We start from the raw sequence: 19,794 nt of genomic DNA on the forward strand, positions 1-19,794 counted from the left end.
TGGCCGAAGCGCGTAGCGTGTAAAAATCATCTGTCCTCGGTTGCACTCACTACTGCGTTCCAAACTGCCCCTGAAAGTAAAATCAGCATAAAACCTGTTCGTTGGGAGCTTCATGAAATGGGTTTCCATGGCGGAGCAGCCGCACACAATGCCAAGCGTCGCTGGAGTGGTGTAAAGCTTGCCGTCATTGGACTTTGGAGCAGTGGAAACGCATTCTCTGGAGTGATGAATCACGCTTTACCATCTAGCAGTCCAACGGACTAATCTGCGTTTGGTGGATGCCAGGAGAACGCTACCAGCCCCAATGCATAGGGCCAACTGTAAAGTTTGGTTGAGGAGTAATAATGGTCTGGGGCTGTTTTTCATGGTTCGGGCTAGGCCCCGTAGTTCCAGTGAAGGGAAATCTTAATGCTACAGCATACAATGACATTTTAGACAATTCTGTGCTTCCAACTTTGTGGAAAGTCCTTTCATGTTTCAGCATGACAATGCCCCCGTGCACAAAGCGAGGTCCATATAGAAATCGTTTGTTGAGATCGGTGTGGAAGAACTTGATTGGCCTGCACAGTGCCCTGACCTTAACCCCATCAAACACCTTTGGGATGAATTGGAACGCCGACTGCAGCCCCGGCCTAATCGCCCATTAGTGCCCGACCTCATTAATGCTCTTGTGGCTGATGGCAAGCAAGTCCCCGCAGCAATGTTCCAACATCTAGTGGGAAGCCTGAGATGTTCGACGCAGTAGGAAAGGTAGGTAAAGAGTAGAGTATTTTAGGGTATAGGAGGTACACTGGAGGAGCTCCAAAATAAATGACTCCTCCATGGTAATGTCTTGCTGCTTTATGGGCCGTCCTGTGTGTGAGTGATAGCCTGCTCTCGTTATGTTGATTGGGGGAGAGCGAGAGAGATGCATTAGCCATAATTCATTGCCACCTAATGGTCTGCGATTGCTCAATCTCTGAGCAGCAGACCTTTTGTACAGCAGATTGTGATTGTACATATCAATTCCGCTTTCCTCTCCTCTGCTCCAACGAGACACACAAACTATGAAGCGCCCAAGTGACCACAAATTAGATCCTTAATGAATGCCTTGCATTAGTGCTTGCACGCCAATTAATGAGAGGAAACAATGAATAGGAAAACAGACCAATTGAAATGTATCGAATTGAAATTCTGAAGATGTCTGGCAGACAGGCATTTTCGTCCCATCTGTCTCCTTTTCCGTCCAAGAAGGACCCCTGAATGACTGCGTTTTCTGCAGAACGGATAATGATTCACTGGGCTCTCAAGAGTACTTGATAATCATTCCATCTGGGATATGAGGCTGCTGCCCTGTCATCTCCCCATCACTCTTTCCCTTCCCTCCTCCTGCTTCACCCTCCTCTACCCTCATTCCTTTCCTCCATCTTTCCTTCTCTTCTCCCCCCCACAGATCCTAACTGATGACCAGTTCCTACGGGGGTGTCACAGTTAGTACCCGGGACCATCCCCAGTGCCTCTCCATTGCAGCCCAGCCATCACCACTCGGCCAGCCTTTGATTTAATACCAGCCTAAGTGTGAATAAATTCCTGTCATAGCCCATTAAGGGGGCCTTGGAGAGATCTGGCCTGTTATTAATTCTCCACAGCTCCTCTCTTTCTCTCTCCGTCTCTCCTCCTCTCTCGCCTTCCTCCTTCCCTCACTCTGTCCCTCGCTCGTACACACTCCCTCACTTTTCTTAATATCCTGTTAATTACAGCGTCCGTCCTCTTTATTCAAATGAGAAGGTGAGAAATTAAATGCAATGGATATTTGTAATTCCAAATAGGGGAAGGGTGAGGGGGGGAGGGGTAGCTGTTGTGGATAATGAATTCCAGTGGTATTGGCAGGTTAGCAGCGTTATCTGAAGAGCAGGCCAGGATCTGTGGAGGCCTGATGATAAACAAACAGAGACCTGGATGGTAATGAGACTCACTCGGAGGTACAGTTGAAGTCGGAAGTTTACATACACCTTAGCCAAATACATTTAAACTCCGTTTTTCCACAATTCCTGACATTTAATCCTAGTAAAAAAATCCCTGTTTTAGGTCAGTTAGGATCACCACTTTATTTTATAATGTGAAATGTAATAGTAGAGAATTATTTATTTCAGCTTTAATTTCTTTCATCACATTCCCAGTGGGACAGACGTTTACATACACTGAATTAGTATTTGGTAGCATTGCCTTTCAATTGTTTAACTTGCGTCAAACGTTTCAGGTAGCCTTCCACAAGCTTCCCACAATAAGTTGGGTGAATTTTGGCCCATTCCTCCTGACAGAGCTGGTGTAACTTAGTCAGGTTTGTAGGCCTCCTTGCTCGCACACGCTTTTTCAGTTCTGCCCACACATTTTCTATCGGATTGAGGTCAGGGCTTTGTGATGGCCACTCCAATACCTTGACTTTGTTGTCCTTAAGCCATTTTGCCACAACTTTGGAAGTATGCTTGGGGTCATTGTCCATTTGGAAGACCCATTTGCGACCAAGCTTTAACTTCCTGACTGATGTTTCGATGTTGCTTCAATATATCCACATAATTTTCCTTTCTCAGGATGCCATCTATTTTGTGAAGCGCACCTGTCCCTCCTGCAGCAAAGCATCCCCGCGACATGATGCTGCCACCCCGTGCTTCACGGTTGAGATGGTGTTCTTCTGCTTGCAAGCCTCCCCCTTTTTCCTCCAAACATAGCAATGTTCATTATGGCCAAAAAGTACTATCTTTGTCCCCATGTGCAGTTGCCAACCATAGTCTGGCTTTTTTAATGGTGATTTTGGAGTAGTGGCTTCTTCCTTGCTGAGTGGCCTTTCAGGTTATGTTGATGTAGGACTCATTTTATTGTGGATATAGATACATTTGTACCTGTTTCCTCCAGCATCTTCACAAGGTCCTTTGCTGTTGTTCTGGGATTGATTTGCACTTTTTGCACCAAAGGACATTCATCTCTAGGAGACAGAACGCGTCTTCTTCCTGAGCGGTATGACGGTCATGGTCCCATGGTGTTTATACTTGCGTACTATTGTTTGTACAGATGAACGTGGTACCTTCAGGCGTTTGGAAATTGCTCCCAAAGATGAACCAGACTTGTGGAGGTCTACAATTTTTTTTCTGAGGTCTTGGCTGATTTCTTTTGATTTTCCTATGATGTCAAGCAAAGAGGCACTGAGTTTGAAGATAGGCCTTGAAATACATCCACAGGTACATCTCCAATTGACTCAAATTATTTGAATTAGCCTATCAGAAGCTTCTAAAGCCATGACATAATTTTCTGGAATTTTCCAAGCTGTTTAAAGGCACAGTCAACTTAGTGTATGTAAACCTCTGACCCACTGGAATTGTGATACGGTGAATTATAAGTGAAATAATCTGTCTGTAAACAATTGTTGGAAAAATTACTTGTGGCAGGCACAAAGTAGATGTCCTAACTGACTTTCCAAAACTATAGTTTTTTAACAAGAAATGTGTGGAGTGGTTGAAAAACTAGGTTTAATGACTCCAACTGTATATGGATGGCTTCTGTCTCTCTCAACTACTCTCTCTCAGCTACTCTCTCTCAGCTACTCTCTCTCAGCTACTCTCTCTCAACTACTCTCTCTAAAATTCAAATTCAAGCTGCTTTATTGGCATGAAAAACATTGTTGTCAATATTGCCAAAGCAACAATGTATACAATATACATTGTAATTAAATTATAAACAATAACAATTAATAATAATGGTAGTAAATAATAATACAAAATGAAATACAAAAATAACAATAGTAGAAATGTAATAAATATAAAAGCTAAACATGCAAAATGAAACTACCGGTAACTAACTTATAGCTAAATAACTGTCATCTTCACCATTACATCAGTACTACAACTACCATCATCATTACCACTACTACCATCATTAAACTGCTATCATTACCATCACCCTACTACCCATACCACTACTATTTGGAATGATAAACAACAATGATAATAGAAATAATAGTAATAGCAATAATATAGCAATAATAGCAATAATACTAATAATAAGTAAGTATTTACTATGCAGATGTTATTATTCAGTGTCCCTCAGGCAAATACATATTTGGCTGCAAGAGGAGCCATTGCTCCTTTGCCCATGAGTATATTTAGTTTTCCCTCTGTGTTTAGTAAGTTAACATTTGGAATAAATGTAGTCATTTCTGTGAATAATAATCTATTGGTGAGGAATATTTCTCACAGTAAAGGAGAAAGGGCATCTCTGTTTCTACCTCCCCTGTCGTGCAGTGACCACATACATGCTCCTCTTTGGGTCGGTTTCTATTGCCAATTGGTGGTCACTCAGCCTGTACTTGGAAAGGATCTGTCTCTGCTCCGTATCTCTGACAGAGTAGAGATAATCAGCCCAATTCATATTCTCTGTTTAGGGTCAGATAGCAATTCAGTCAGCTTTGGGATATTGTTTCATTTTTCCAATGTTGTAAATGAGTCCTTTTGATTGGTTCATGGAATTCTTTCTTTTGAAGCAGTGCTGGTGTCAGCTTGGTTGGTGATGTCCAACACCAGCTGACTGAGAGGGCTCAGCTCTGGGGTTTGAAGTGCTTTAAATTGCAGACTTGAATTCGGACTTGAATTTAGATGTAGCAAAAAAAATTACAATATTTTCTGTATTTTCATTACCACTGGAAAGCGGCCCAATTCTGCCCTACATGCATTGGTGGATTTCTCTGGACTTGCAGAATTTTCTGGCATAAATCTGCATGTAGGGCTTCAATTGGATGTTTGTCCCACATTTTAAAGTCCAGTTTATTGAGTTGCCCCCAAACCTCACTTCCGTAAAGAGCTATTGGCAGGATTACACTGTCAAATATTTTGGTCCAAATTCTAATTGGGATGTTCTGCAGGCTTTTTCTTTGAGTGCATTCACTGCCATATTAAAGTTTCCTGATGCAGATATGGTCAGACCAAGGTATGTGTACTTTTAGTGTGTTCAATTATGGTGTTGTTCAGGGTGAATTTATATTTGTGTTTCTGACATCTGATTCCCCCCCAAAAAAACAGATTTTCATATTATTCTTTTTTATTGTACTGCCAGGGCCCAATTATGGCAATATTGCTCTAGAATATTAAGGTTCGGTTGAAGACCTTCTTTGGTTGGTGATAGAAGTACCAAGTCATTAGCATATAGCAGGTATTTTACCTCTGTGTCAAATAGTGCCTCAGACTACTGAGCCTCCGGGAGGCCCCCCATGTTGAAAAATTTAAGCACAGCATTTTGAAACTCGGTTGTGCTGTTTTTCAGCATTTCATTGCTGATGTTATCTAGACCACAAGCCGCCTTTGATTTAATAGATTTGAGCTTTTCATTTAGTTGTTTTGCTGCTTATGTTTTTAATTTGACATTTGTCTTAGGTGTTTTCTAATTGTTTTACATTCATTATCAAACCACTTTTCAGAAACATTTACTTTTTTTGTTTCTGATGTTGTATTTCTTTGGTTTTCTCCAATTTGGTTTTGATGCTGCTTTTTGGAATATGCAGTTGATGTTTTGAGTAGCCAAATTGACACCATCTTTATTGTTTTGGTATTGTGAGTTATTGAACAACTGTATATTTCAGTTCAATGTATCTCTCTGCACTGTTTGGAGCCCATCTGTACCATTGGTTTATGTTGTAGAGTTTATTGGGCAGTTTTTTTTAATGAATATTGCCGGTTAATTTCTTCAGAAACACGTTGATCTGACTGTGATCTGACAGTGAATGCACGAATGGAGGAGGGGTCAATGTCAGTGTCTCTCAACTACTTCCTCTCTCTCAACTACTTCCTCTCTCTCAACTACTTCTCTCTCAACTACTTCTCTCTCTCTCTCTACTACTCCCTCTCTCTCTCTCTCTCTCTCTACTACTCCCTCTCTCTCTCTACTACTCCCTCTCTCTCTCTCTCTCTCTACTACTCCCTCTCTCCACTACTCCCTCTCTCAACTACCTCCTCTCGACTACTTTCTCTCTCTCTCTCTCTCGACTACTCTCTCTCTCGACTACTCCCTCTCTCTACTACTCCCTCTCTCTACTACTCCCTCTCTCAACTACTCCCTCTCTCAACTACTCCCTCTCTCTCTACTACTCTCTCTCTCTCTCTACTACTCTCTCTCTCTCTCTCTACTACTCTCTCTCTCTCTCTCTCTACTACTCTCTCTCTCTCTCTCTACTACTCTCTCTCTCTACTACTCTCTCTCTCTCTCTCTACTACTCTCTCTCTCTCTCTACTACTCTCTCTCTCTCTCTACTACTCTCTCTCTCTCCTACTCTCTCTCTCTCCTACTCTCTCTCTCTCCTACTCTCTCTCTCTCTCTCTCTCTCTACTACTCCCTCTCTCTCTCTCTCCACTACTCCCTCTCTCCACTACTCCCTCTCTCCACTACTCCCTCTCTCCACTACTCCCTCTCTCCACTACTCCCTCTCTCCACTACTCCCTCTCTCCACTACTCCCTCTCTCCACTACTCCCTCTCTCCACTACTCCCTCTCTCAACTACTCCCTCTCTCAACTACTCCCTCTCTCAACTACTCCCTCTCTCAACTACTCCCTCTCTCCACTACTCCCTCTCTCCACTACTCCCTCTCTCAGCTACTCCCTCTCTCAACTACTCCCTCTCTCAACTATTCCCTCTCTCAACTACTCCCTCTCTCAACTACCTCCTCTCTCTCGACTACTTTCTCTCTCTCTCTCGACTACTTCCTCTCTCTCTCAACTACTTCCTCTCAACTACTTCCTCTCAACTACTTCCTCTCTTTCTCTGTCAACTACTTTCTCTGTCAACTACTTCCTCTCTCTCTCTACTACTCTCTCTCTCTCTCTCTACTCTCTCTCTCTCTACTACTCCCTCTCTCTCTCTCTCTACTACTCCCCCTCTCTCTCTCTCTACTTCTCTCCACTACTCCCTCTCTCAACTACTCCCTCTCTCAACTACTCCCTCTCTCAACTACTCCCTCTCTCAACTACCTCCTCTCTCTCTCTCTCTCGACTACTTTCTCTCTCTCTCTCTCTCTCTCTCTCTCTCTCTCTCTCGACTACTTCCTCTCTCTCTCGACTACTTCCTCTGTCAACTACTTCCTCTCAACTACTTCCTCTCTTTCTCTGTCAACTACTTTCTCTGTCAACTACTTCCTCTCTCTCAACTACCTCTCTCTCTCTCTCTCTCTCTCTCTACTACTCCCTCTCTCTCTCTCTCCACTACTCCCTCTCTCCACTACTCCCTCTCTCCACTACTCCCTCTCTCCACTACTCCCTCTCTCCACTACTCCCTCTCTCAACTACTCCCTCTCTCGACTACTTCCTCTCTCTCTCTCTCTCGACTACTTCCTCTCTCTCTCAACTACTTCCTCTGTCAACTACTTCCTCTCAACTACTTCCTCGCTCTCTCTCAACTACTCCCTTCAATTTACTTTATTGGCTTGACATAACAATGTACATATTGCCAAAGCTTTCTTTGGATATTTACAATATTAAGATAATAAGAATCAAAATTGACAACCCAACTCTCTGAACCTCAACCTCTCCCTCACTTTCTCTCAACTACTCCCTCGCTTTCTCTCAACTACTCCCTCGCTTTCTCTCAACTGCTCCCTCGCTTTCTCTCAACTGCTCCCTCGCTTTCTCTCAACTGCTCCCTCGCTTTCTCTCAACTGCTCCCTCGCTTTCTCTCAACTGCTCCCTCGCTTTCTCTCAACTGCTCCCTCGCTTTCTCTCAACTGCTCCCTCGCTTTCTCTCAACTGCTCCCTCGCTTTCTCTCAACTGCTCCCTCGCTTTCTCTCAACTGCTCCCTCGCTTTCTCTCAACTGCTCCCTCGCTTTCTCTCAACTGCTCCCTCGCTTTCTCTCAACTAATCCCTCGCTTTCTCTCAACTACTCCCTCGCTCTCTCTCATTTACTCCCTCGCTTTCTCTCAACTACTCCCTCGCTCTCTCTCAACTACTCCCTCGCTTTCTCTCAACCTCTCCCTCACTCTCTCAACCTCTCCCTCACTGTCTCAACCTCTCCCTCACTCTCTCAACCTCTCCCTCACTCTCTCAACCTCTCCCTCACTCTCTCAACCTCTCCCTCACTCTCAACGACTCCCTCACTCTCTCAACTACTCCCTCTCTCTCTCAACTACTCCTCTCTCTCTCTCAACTACTCCTCTGTCAACTACTCCTCTCTCAACTACTCCTCTCTCTCTCAACTTCTCTTGCTCTCTCTCAACTTCTCTCTCTCAACTACTCTCTCTCAACTACTCTCTCTCTCTCTCTCTCTTGGGCCAGCAACCGAAATGCAGTTAATCCCCAACAGCAACTTCTCCCGGGCTCTGATGATATGGCTGTTGGGTTAAATGCGGAAGACACGTTTCAGTTGAATGCATTCAGTTGTACGACTGACTAGGCATCCCCCTTTCTATCTCTCTCTCGCTACATGCATTAGCAGGCTGTTCACAGGAGGTGCACAAACCTCCATGTTATTATCAGGCTCATATGTAGCCCATTAGAGCAGCCAGGGGCTTTTTAATTGGTGAACAGGAGGTCAGAGGGGAAACGCAGTGCATCGCTTGTTGTTGAAGGATCAGAGTGCTGTGTTTGGAATGAGAAGGTTTTCCAGCAGTTTCTAGTGCTATTAATCTCGAGTGAATTCCCCAATTTTATTTTCAATTTTGTTAAACTGTTTAAGGAATTTGTAACCAAGTTGACTTGAGTTTTTTTTATTCTTCTCAAAGTGGGTTTGGATTCGTTAACTACAGCAAGGCTGGCTGAAAGTCTTACTGGTTAGAAAGAGGAAGGACTAGGCGAACAACTGTTTGCCTATCTTGACTTTGGTTACGCCACCAGGTTGACAGGTTCGGCTGCCGGAACACCGTGATTCCCACCTGTTAATAAATGGATCCTGTGAACTTTAGATCTGTTGTTGCGAAGAGTAAATGGAACCTTCTGGGCCGACAAAAACAAAAAAGGGACACTTTGCCACCACTCTCCCCAAACCCTGTTCTCGTTCCCCTTGCATAAGAGGAGCTAAAATAACATCTCCAGTCGGTTGAGACATTAAAGTAGAATTACACCGCCTTTTCATCCTCCCAGATTTCCGCCTGCCTCCTTTTTTTCTCTTCACGGTTGCGTATAAGATCTAGCCCAGATGCTGTAAGCCCCTGACAGCTGAGGCAGAGATGAAAGAGCCCGGGCTCGTTGGCACTGAGATGGAGGAGGGGGGGGGGGCATTACCGAGCAAATGCCAGCCTAAATCCCCTTACACCTGCGAGCTCTCCAAGCTAACCCTCTACATTTTAACTTTTTAGTCATTTAGCAGATGCTGTTATTGTCATGCAAAAGTCTGTCGGTCTCGCGGTAATTGACATATTTTACATCTCCAGGCCTCCACTCATACTAGTTGCTGATGCGCGCCTTTTGAACAAATCAATTTAATATACACCATCACAATAAATCCATTGTTTATTTTAGACAGGACTAAAGGAGAATGATGATATGAAGAAAATGTATTTCAGAAGAACAGAATATGACTTGGCCTACTGCATGTTATCTGTCTAAGCGCCGTGCCATGGGCTGTAGGCTCGTTTATTTAACAGACAAGATATGCTAATAACCCCCATGCCATTATTTTATAGTAAGAAGAATATCATTTAACTCACTGCTCTTGTGGCTGAATGGAAGGAAGCCCCCACAGCAATGTTCCAACATCTAGTGGGTGGAAAGCCTTCTCAGAAGAGTGGAGGCTGTTATAGCAGCAGAGAGGTGACCAACTCCATATTAATGCCCATGATTTTGGAATGAGATGTTCGATGAGCAAGTGTCCACATACTCTTGTTCATGTTGTGTATGTTCTTTTGCAACTCTGACTCTGCCGTAAGAGGGTTACTCCAGATGGGCAAGTTCCTTCCCTTTTGTTCTTATTGTTTCCCTACTGGATTCTTCTAAACCTATGATCTCTCTCTACTCTTCTCCCAATATCATTCGAAGAGATGATGGGGGGGGGGGGTTATCTAATGAGACTGGATGTTTAATTAAAAAAAAAAAAAAAATGATTTGAAGGCATCATCTGTATCATCGAACATCTTCCCTTCCCTCATGTCTCCACTGTCCCCTACTTTTCTGCCTGATCACTGTGCAAATGCTTTTATTTGAAGGAACTTGTCGTGGGCGCTTGGTATTGAACCCACAACTTTTGGAGTTTCTAGTTTCCTAGCACAATTCCCAGACCATTTGCACCATCTGAACCCTAATATACAAGCTAATCATCTCACAGGCCCCCCAATCGCAACAGGGCAGGTTTCTTCTTGTGCTTCTAATTTAATTATTGCTTATCAATTCACGCCCCGGGCACACAACCTACACTCTACCCTCATCAGCCTTCTCTGGCTTTGAATCCTAAACACAGCTTTCAAGATGGGATGAACTTTTCAACTCTGGGATTACACATTTTCTGTACTGAAAATACATGTATGCCCCTTTGACTGTAAAGTAACTTAAACGCTGATGTGAGAGTGGATCCCCTGGTTTTGAATACTTAACGTATTCCAAAGAACGCATTTGTAGTACAAGCGCTTAGGTCAGACGAAATGTGCCTACTCGCTGTTGTTCTGCGAGTCACGTTATCCAGCACAAAAACAGTTATACATCATATGCAATGGGCTGTGTTTGGCCCCGCCATTTGGTTTTAAAGAGAGGGTGTGAAATGGCAGTTTAGCCTTTGTGGCCCTCATATATAATCACAAAGCAGAGCCCAGTCAATACCGCTACCTGGCGGCAGGTCAAGTGCTGCAGAGGGCCGGGCAGGGTGAAGAAGGAAAAGAAAAGCAGCAGAATCAATGGGAACTGTTCTGGCACAGTCAGCTGACACTGCAAGCTTTCCAGCTCAGGGCTGAGGACATATTGAAAGGCGTGGTGTATGCAGAGGATGACAACATGGCCATTGTATTTCTGCCAGTGAGCAGTGGAAGGCGTTATCTTCCCCACCATACCTTGGGCCCTTGTCCTCCTGGGAGGCCCATGTCAGCTAGTGTACACTTGGGCAGTTAAACTTTCTGGCTTTTTTTTTAAGGGAGAGTTTATCAATTCAATGAAGGGAATTAACCCTTTACACTCGTGGAAATTGGCCTATATGGATAGGACAAAATGTAAACGTTTATTACGGAGGAAATAATAACCATGGTACCAATGGGCTCCCGAGTGGCGCAGCGGTCTAAGGCACTGCATCTCAGTGCTTGAGGCGTCACAACAGACACCCTGTTGCGAATCCAGTCTGTATCATAACCGGCCCTGATTGGGAGTCCCATAGTGCGGCCCAGCGTTGTCCGGGTCTGGCCGGTGTAGGCCATCATTGTAAATAGGAATTTGTTCTTAACTGACTTGCCTAGTTAAATAAAGGTGTTAAAAAAAAATCTTTTTAAAGATGACCTTTTGGAGAGGACACAACAGTTCACCTGAAACAAAACTTTAAATTAAACATTACTCTGTTGATTTGTATGTGCGTTTTACATCTACTGTTCTTTTCGCCACATCTGTTGATTACAAAGTCTAAAAATACTCTGAATACATTCAGTAACACGGTAAGAATATTCCTGGAACACGCGGGGTAGGTGCAACAAAGAACAGGAAGGCTGTTTATGCTCCCAATTCACCACTTTGTTTTAACAACGTTTCGATCCCAAACGGATTTCCGTCAGGTCAAAGAGATGGGAGTGCTCCCAACTCAAAAGATACACATTCCTCTTTACATGACGCATGGTGGGTGTGGAAACAATTCACTTTTGCCCATAGTCAACCATAATGAAGCATACGGGATTATATACATACAAATGGGTCCGAGTTATAACCTAGGCAACAGTATGACCATTGGCCGCGGTGGCCGTAGATATAATTAGTCACCTAATTCAAAAACAACTTGCGTACCTCTAATAATTTGATATCAATTAGATTGGCACATGTAGCAGATACAGAAAATCTAATATATACATATATACAAAATGCCATGTTCGGACAGGTAGCGTTCTCCTGGCATCCGCCAAACCCAGTATCTCCGCACCTCCTAGGAGCCTTAACATGTTCGATACCAATGTATGTCAGAGAGCTGATGTCGTGACGAGCCTCCATGAAATGCGCAGCCACAGGGCTTCTCTGATCAAGAGTCCTGATATTACTCCTGTGTTCTGCTATCCTTGTTTTCAGAGCTCAGTTAGTTTTTTCCTACACAGCATAGACCACAAATACACTTGATCATGTATACCACATTTGTTGGAGAATAAGTAATGACGCCCTTTAATCTTAATGGCCTTGCCCGCGATGGGGTGATTGAACGTTGTGCATTTGTTTTGTAAAGTTACACTGGGTACATCGGCCACATCTCTAATTACCATTCGGCTCATTGTCTAGGTAGGTGCTCTGTCACTCTGTACTACAGATCCTGCATATGTGAGACTGTACTGGCTTATGGGGAGACTCTTTTTCAGGGGTACAGGGTGGAAGCTATTTTCGCGTAACAGGGAATTCCTGCTGTTTGGCTTCCCGTATAGGTCCGCATTAAAACTACCCCCTCTCCCTCTATATCAAAATGTCCAGAATACTTGTTTCATGCACACCAAAGGTGATCGTGAATTTCAGAGGTTCAGTATTGATGGAGTGGAATGTATAAAGTTTGCTGTGCCCTAAAATAGAAGGAATGTCATCAATTAAGTGTTTCCAGAGCTTGATATGGTGCAAGAATGGATTGTTAGGGCTGAAAATCACATTCTATTTGAACAACCCCAAATACAGATTGGCATAATTCAGTGCCATTTGACTCTTATTACATAATTTTACTCTCTTGTTTGTGACAGAATCGGTCTTATGTAGCAAAATTTGAAATTGTGTGTTTTTTTTTACATTGAATAAAAGTAGAGACAGAAAATTGTATATCATACACTGCAGTTGAGGAACAATGAGAAAGTAATTCTGCTTTGAAACTTGTAACCTCACTTTTGAGAAAATGTTCCTTGAATGTTTTGGTACCTACTGGAGAGCTCTTCTTTGTCTACACTCTCTTAAGCCTTAGCCCCGCCCAACTATTTAAGGATTCACATGTACTAAACAACCAAAGATTTCAAGACTAAATGCTGGTTTATACTACGGGTGTATTCGTACATTGGAGTGCCAGAGTGCGTTCTGGGCATTTTGTAAATTTAGAGCGTTGTCAGATTGTCTGTTCGTAAATGTTGAGTGTTTCGCTCTCGGAGCGTTCAGAATACACACTGGACGTTCTGACCGCGGAGTTGGGTTGATCCGAGTGTTCTGACCTAACCGCAGCAGTCAAGCGCCCAAGCTAACTGGCTAATGTTGGCTAGCTTGCTAGCTACTTCCAGACATAACAGCGAGAACAGCTCACTCTGACCGTTTTAGTAGCCCTAGCAGAGCTGATTAGGCTGTTTTTATGTTATCTAGAGCTTTAGTGACTAACTGTGCGGCTGGCAACAATTTAATTATGCTTTTATGCCAATACCGGCCATGTTCAACGGCATTGAGCCTTCGTAAATGTATCAGTTAGTTACCAGCTATGTCTATCGACAGTTGTCATGAACATTCTATTGAAATGGTTACTTGCATAGTGGAGTCTTTGGATTAGACATGTGGCTAGATAGCTAAACAATGAACCATAATCCCAACTCATAACGTTACTACCCTGCATGAATCTGCAGGTAGCAAGCCAACCAGGTTCAATGTTAGCTAGCTAACATTAGGCTATAACTAGCAATGCAAATGGCTCTGAGATATGAATATTAATACACAGATCATACATGTAACGTTAGCTAGCGAGCCAGCCAGAAAATGTATTTGACAAAATTAGAAACATGTAATATCTTGAAAATGTAGCTAGCCAGACTATCTATCTTGTTCTCTTTTTGACTCCCTCTGCATATTTGCAACCAAGGCCAGAATGTTCTCCATCTCTTATCAGCTTATCATACTCTAATTCCCCCGGGCCTTCCACTGATTTCAAAACTCGGTCCTCCAGGAAGTGGAGAGCAACACTTTGATATCTTAAAAAAAAGCTGCGTTAGAAAGGATTACCGACAAATACTGACCAGCTCATAGACAGAAGTGGGCAACATGGCAGACCAATCATAACTCATCTCTTGGCATGTCCAGCCAGTCCATTATCTCAGCCTATCATGGTTAGCAGGAAGGTTCCTGTCTTTTTTCATGGCTAAACCAACTAGTCATTTAAAAAAATGATTTGTATTTATAGATGGCATACAAGTTTGTTATTAAGGCACATGAATGTTCACATGTTCCAGAATGCATTTCTGCCAAAGAATGCATTTGATTGAAAAAAAAGTTTACATTCAAATGGCTCTCCTGTGAAGTAGTGACAAGCGCCTAGTTTCCTGAAACGAGTCACATTTTATTAGATAGCAATGAAATTATAAGTATCTAAAGGAAATACCCTTATTTATACAGCAAATAAGGGTGTTATTGCCATCAAAGAAGGTGAATGATGTGCATTTTATAATGCTTATATTGCTCGTTCATGCGTGAACAGTTTTGTGACATGTCTGATTTTATAACAGGAAACATGCCTATATATGGCACACGCAGATATTTAGTGTGAAATGTACACAATGATTAGGAATGAGGCCCCTGGACATTTTGATAAAAAGGGAGGGGGGTGGTTTTAACACAGACCTATGCAGGAAGCCGACGGACCGGAATTCCCTGTTACCCAGAGATAACTTCCACCCTACCCCCCTGAAAAAGAGCCTCCCAATCAGCCAATACAGTCGCATAATGCAGCGTCTGGGGCACACAGAGGGACTATGACAAACAAGCGCACTGTCTGGATGAACGCTTTAGACTCCGGGGTTACCCCGAGGAATGGCTGTATGACACACAGGACTGTTACAAAAATATGACCCAGGATGACATCCTCACTCACAAACCACCCTCTGACCAACAAGTCCAATGCTTCCTTCAATACTCCCCCCTCGGCAAACAGTTCAACCATATCATAAAAAATAAAAAACCGCTGTCACATCTTGAGCACAACTGGAAAAGATGTTTAAAAGAACCCCCGCAGGTAGTCTTTAGACACACCTCCAACTTCAGTCAAAGAGTGGGGAGGTCTGTTGGCCTCTTCTACCGGTGCCACTTAGCACCTACCTAGACAATGTGTCGGGACGGTAATTAGAGATGTACCCAGTGTAACTTTACGAACAAATGCACAACGTTCAATCACCCCATCGCGGGCAAGGCCATTAAGATTAAAGGGCGTCATTACTTATTCTCCAACAAATGTGGTATACCTGATCAAGTGTATTTGTGGTCTATGCTATGTAGGAAAAACTAACTGAGCTCTGCAAACAAGGATAGCAGAATACAGGAGTAATATCAGGACTCTTGATCAGAGAAGCCCTGTGGCTGCGCATTTCATGGAGGCTCGTCACGACATCAGCTCTCTGACATACATTGGTATCGAACATGTTAAGGCTCCTAGGTGGGGTGCAGATACTAAAAACAGACCCGCAGTCATGAGTCATGACCACACTAAAATTCCATGTGACCATTGAGTCACGGTAATTTCCTTTTATATACTCTGGACATGCGTCGGTAGTACCCAACTTGCTAACTACCATTAGGGCCGAATGGCCTGGTACTCAGGGTTCTATTGTCCCTCTAACTAACTACTCTGGCATCAATATAAATGCTATCGAAAATCACATCAAACAATTGTAATTCAAACAGTAGACCCATCATACTTTTAAAACTCACCTCACTGATGATCAATTTGCGAGAAAGAAGTTCAACAGCAGGTTGAAACAGTGTAAAACATGGTTGTTTGTGGATGTTGTTTCAACGCCTAACAACAAAATGGACAGCGCTTTCTAAGGTGATGATTAATTCAAAACACCCATATGCATATTAGAACTTATGCATATGCATAGCCTTATGAGCCCAAACACAAGAGAAAATATATATATTTATCCTACTACTGCATATTATGCATGGCAAAACAAAAAAAACTAATTTAAGATGTCTTTGGTACATAATTGGTCTAGCCTATACACCAAAATTAAACAGTTGTGTAATCGCCTTTTAGTGTGGACTGTATTATGTTGCATACTGGATGGACTGATTACCTTATGCTACACTCCAAAATCCATGAGTCTGGTAGAGAATTTATAGTCGATGCTGTCGGTTCATTGATTGTGCATGGCGGATTACAGTTAGTTTACAATAAGTGAATTTGTATTTGATTTTGAATAGCCTAGTATTTTTTTTATATTTTCAGAATGAATTGAGTGACACTTTACCTTCAGCTATACAGAATCTCGCCACCATCCATCTCCCATTTTCTGTCCATTATTCTTTTCTTGGGTGCGCAGAAAGGCTCTCAACAGTTTAGTGAAATATGTTTCGTTGCGAAAGCATGTCACTATTGATATTCCCGAACAGCTTTCATGAAGCACTGGGTAGCTGCGGGAACAAGGTTTGAGAGCCCATGGCATACAGAGTTTGGGCAGAATATCACCTGTCGAGCAGTGAGAGCATACTCCTCAAACAGTGGTTGATGTGGGGAGGGAAATAAGTGTTCTTTATATTTATTTATCAGCTGCTCATGTTAAACACAGCTCCGCTATAAAACCGAAGTAGCCTATAAAACAGACTGGAGGGGGAAGCGCACGGCCTCCTTTCCATATTTGAGTGCACACAGATGACATGTATTTTCCATCCCTGCCCCTGTTCCTGCCCATTTGATGATGGCCATTCTAAATCAAAACTAATTTGACATATTAGTAAAGATTAAATTGAGAATAGTCTGATGGGTGATAATAGGATCACTTGATGAGAGAACAGCTGTGCAGCCCGAGACAAGAAACTGAGCTTTTCTTTTTTGCCACTTATTCAAATGATCAATAGCCTATCGTCGCACCATGCAGCCCATATATGTTTTGATTTCTAAACACATTCTAAGGTGTGTATCATTCACAACTAAAGTCGCCAAATAACTCTACATCTAGCATATAGGACCCGTTTCAAAACCACTTTTACACTCCAACATAGTCACTTCATATGCGCACTCACTGAAAAAATATCAAGTTCAATTATATTCTTACTTTAAAATCAGATCAAATAAATAATGGAACAGGACATGCCGACGGTTTATGGTAGGTGCAGCATAAGAACAAAAAAAGGACAAGGGTTTGAGCGAGAGGACTAAATGATGTCTCCATGTGGCCACACACCTCTCCAAAGTGTGCACAGTTCTTAACTAGGCTGCTGTCAACTCCAAAGCACACTTACTATCAGAAGGCTGCTGGCTTACCACCTCAGTTCAGTTCTTACTGCTTACTGAGGGACCTGCCTAACTCTCACTACACAATAGACCTCTACAAAAGTCTGTGGTGGCACTAGATAGTCCACGCAGCATAAAGATGAACCTATAAAGAAAGTGTCATGAGTTCAACTCCCACTTTTTTTTTTCATGACCAACTCCTTTCTTGACAATGGCACGCACACCCAACGGCATGCCCAAAAGAACACCGACGACGACTGAAGATTGTAGCTATGTTTGGTGGAAATGTGAGATGGCGTTTGAATGGGTCTTTGACAAGCTCAGAACTGACTCATCCTCGGCTGCCAATGAAAGCGAGGAAGCACTGATAGATTATGGAGGAGGGTGCTCTCGCAGCAATATGAGAACACTCTTCTCCTTTTCTTTCCTCTCTCCTCTCCAACTGCCTAATCCCCTCGCCTCACTCACAGACAACTTACACTTGTAATTCCCAGCCAGATCCAACCGGAGTGAAAGCAGCGGTTTTGAATAGCCAGCGACAGGGCGGATTAGCCAAGCGAAATCCAGACTGAAGGCACGTTTTTTTTTTTTTTTTGCATGACTCGCTATTCTTGACTTTGGCCGGCAACTTTAAAGCCGTTGGTCAGTTATCGTCGAAATCCGCTCAATTATAAAGCTGCCGGGTTCTGAAAGGGTGGCGGTCGATATTTTTAATTGTAGAAGAAACAGAAAAAGGAGGAATCTCTAATCTATTGGTATGATATCATAACAAGATTAGTTTTCGTCTAATCATTCAAAAAACCCTGAATGTCTAATGGGACAAACATCCAACAATCAATGAACACAGAAATGTCAATTATGTAAGATAATAGACTGTCTGTACTTTCGGGACTGTTTGAAAGTAATAGAAATTACAGTGTAAGGGTGGCTGAGATGTTATTTCCAAAATTTGCTCTTAGAACTCTATCACTCTTTGGCGTATTTGAATGAACCAGAATTTTTACACGAAGACGGTTTGATCAAAAAGCCTTACGTCTCTCACCCCATTATTGAGGACGGCTCCTTTTGATATCATTTCCAGATGAGGGTTGAAGAGAATCAGATGAAGGGAACTGAGCGAGAGAGAGGAACATCCCCAACGCTTCGGCCTCTACGTTCACTCAGTCCACAGAGTTCTATATGATAAGCCATCGCCTCTCCGATAGCTCTCGCACTCCTTCCAATTGTTCTCCTTTAAAGGTGTGACTAATGACGAAGTCATTCCGTTTTAAATCTAACCGTCCCTCAGATATGCATATCCCCTTTGTCTGTTTGCTTTTTTTTAACACACTGATTCGACTTGAGAGGAACCCTTTCAAGTCAGACTAAGAAAGGAGAAGATCACAGAAGCTGTCAAGATAAAAGTTCTGGGTATTAATGAGTAATGGATATCATCTTGAAATCGCTCTTCTCTCACTCAGCAGATTTGGAAGGACAAAGATAAAGTACATATGAGAGGAGATATGCTGACATGAGAATTGCCGGTGCCCTGGAGCATTCCAACATCTGCCCGAGCGAAACCGTCTCTCTGTCCTCTGCCCAGGTGTGCCATGAAAGCAGGATCTTCTCGGCAGTTGGCTGTCACTCGTCACGTTCACCTCACAGCCCTGGAAACACTTTCATCCCCCCCATCTCATCTTCCCCCATACCACAGCTGGCTGTCATGGGAAAGAGGAAACAACTATAACAGTAACCTGCGTGCACGTACACTCGTCTGTCAGCTCACTGTAGTGTACTGTATCAAGCTGTGCCTATGCTAGCTCAGGTAGGCCTATTGTCTGTGGAAGGCCTCTACAGACGGCAGCTGAAAACGCAATTCTGTGTTTACTTTCATGATTTGTTGACCAGCCACCCTGCTGCACCCTACACAATGTCAAAAGGAATGAATGTGAATGAAAACGGTCTTGAGTGGCAGGCAAGGAAATGAGAGAGCGCATCCCCAGGATCCCTGAAGTGAGTGAGGGAGTTGGACCCTGTGGCGGAAGGCAGGCTAGGCTGTCAGAGGAGAGGAAAGCATGGCTGTTCTCTCAGATTTGACCAACCAGTCAGAACCATCACTTTCCATCAGCAGTGGGATCGTTCGTAGACCTGCAGCTCTGAAATATGTGTTAAAAACATATTCCACTGTCTTCCGTTTTTCTCCCAACGGAAGACTTGTTGTGTGAGTCTCATGACTGAACTGAAATTCCAAAGATTTACTGATAAATCTCAACTCATTGAGGATAAAGAACATATTTTATTTAGTCACTGGTGGGGTTAATGAGGTACATCCCATATAGTACAGTACACACTCCTCCCTCCCAGTGACTCATAGTGAAAGGCTGGTGGCAAAAGAGAGAGAAGAACCCCCTAGAGACACACTGGAACTGTTCCAAATGTTCCACTCCGGAATATCTTCCAAGGACAATCAGATAAATAGTTTATATTAAGAGGGGCTGTGTGAAATCGATTGCTGAAGGTGTTATC

General features: G+C 43.1%; 1 protein-coding gene across 7 annotated transcripts in view; it reads left to right on the forward strand.

The window, feature by feature from the left end:
- Window positions 1-19,794, forward strand: part of LOC109903710 (mediator of RNA polymerase II transcription subunit 30-like) — a 39,939-nt gene that overhangs the window by 14,322 nt on the left and 5,823 nt on the right. The window contains exon 5 of one of the 7 annotated variants that reach the window (XM_031788551.1): window positions 1,433-1,746. The exons of the other annotated variants lie outside the window; for them this stretch is intronic. Coding sequence (XP_031644411.1) covers window positions 1,433-1,474 — 42 coding nt within the window. The 3' untranslated portion in view covers window positions 1,475-1,746. Of the gene's footprint in view, window positions 1-1,432; window positions 1,747-19,794 lie in introns of those variants that run through there. 7 annotated transcript variants of the gene reach the window in all.

This window comes from Oncorhynchus kisutch, linkage group LG14 (assembly GCF_002021735.2).
Source record: "Oncorhynchus kisutch isolate 150728-3 linkage group LG14, Okis_V2, whole genome shotgun sequence".
In the NCBI taxonomy this organism is placed as follows: domain Eukaryota; kingdom Metazoa; phylum Chordata; class Actinopteri; order Salmoniformes; family Salmonidae; genus Oncorhynchus; species Oncorhynchus kisutch.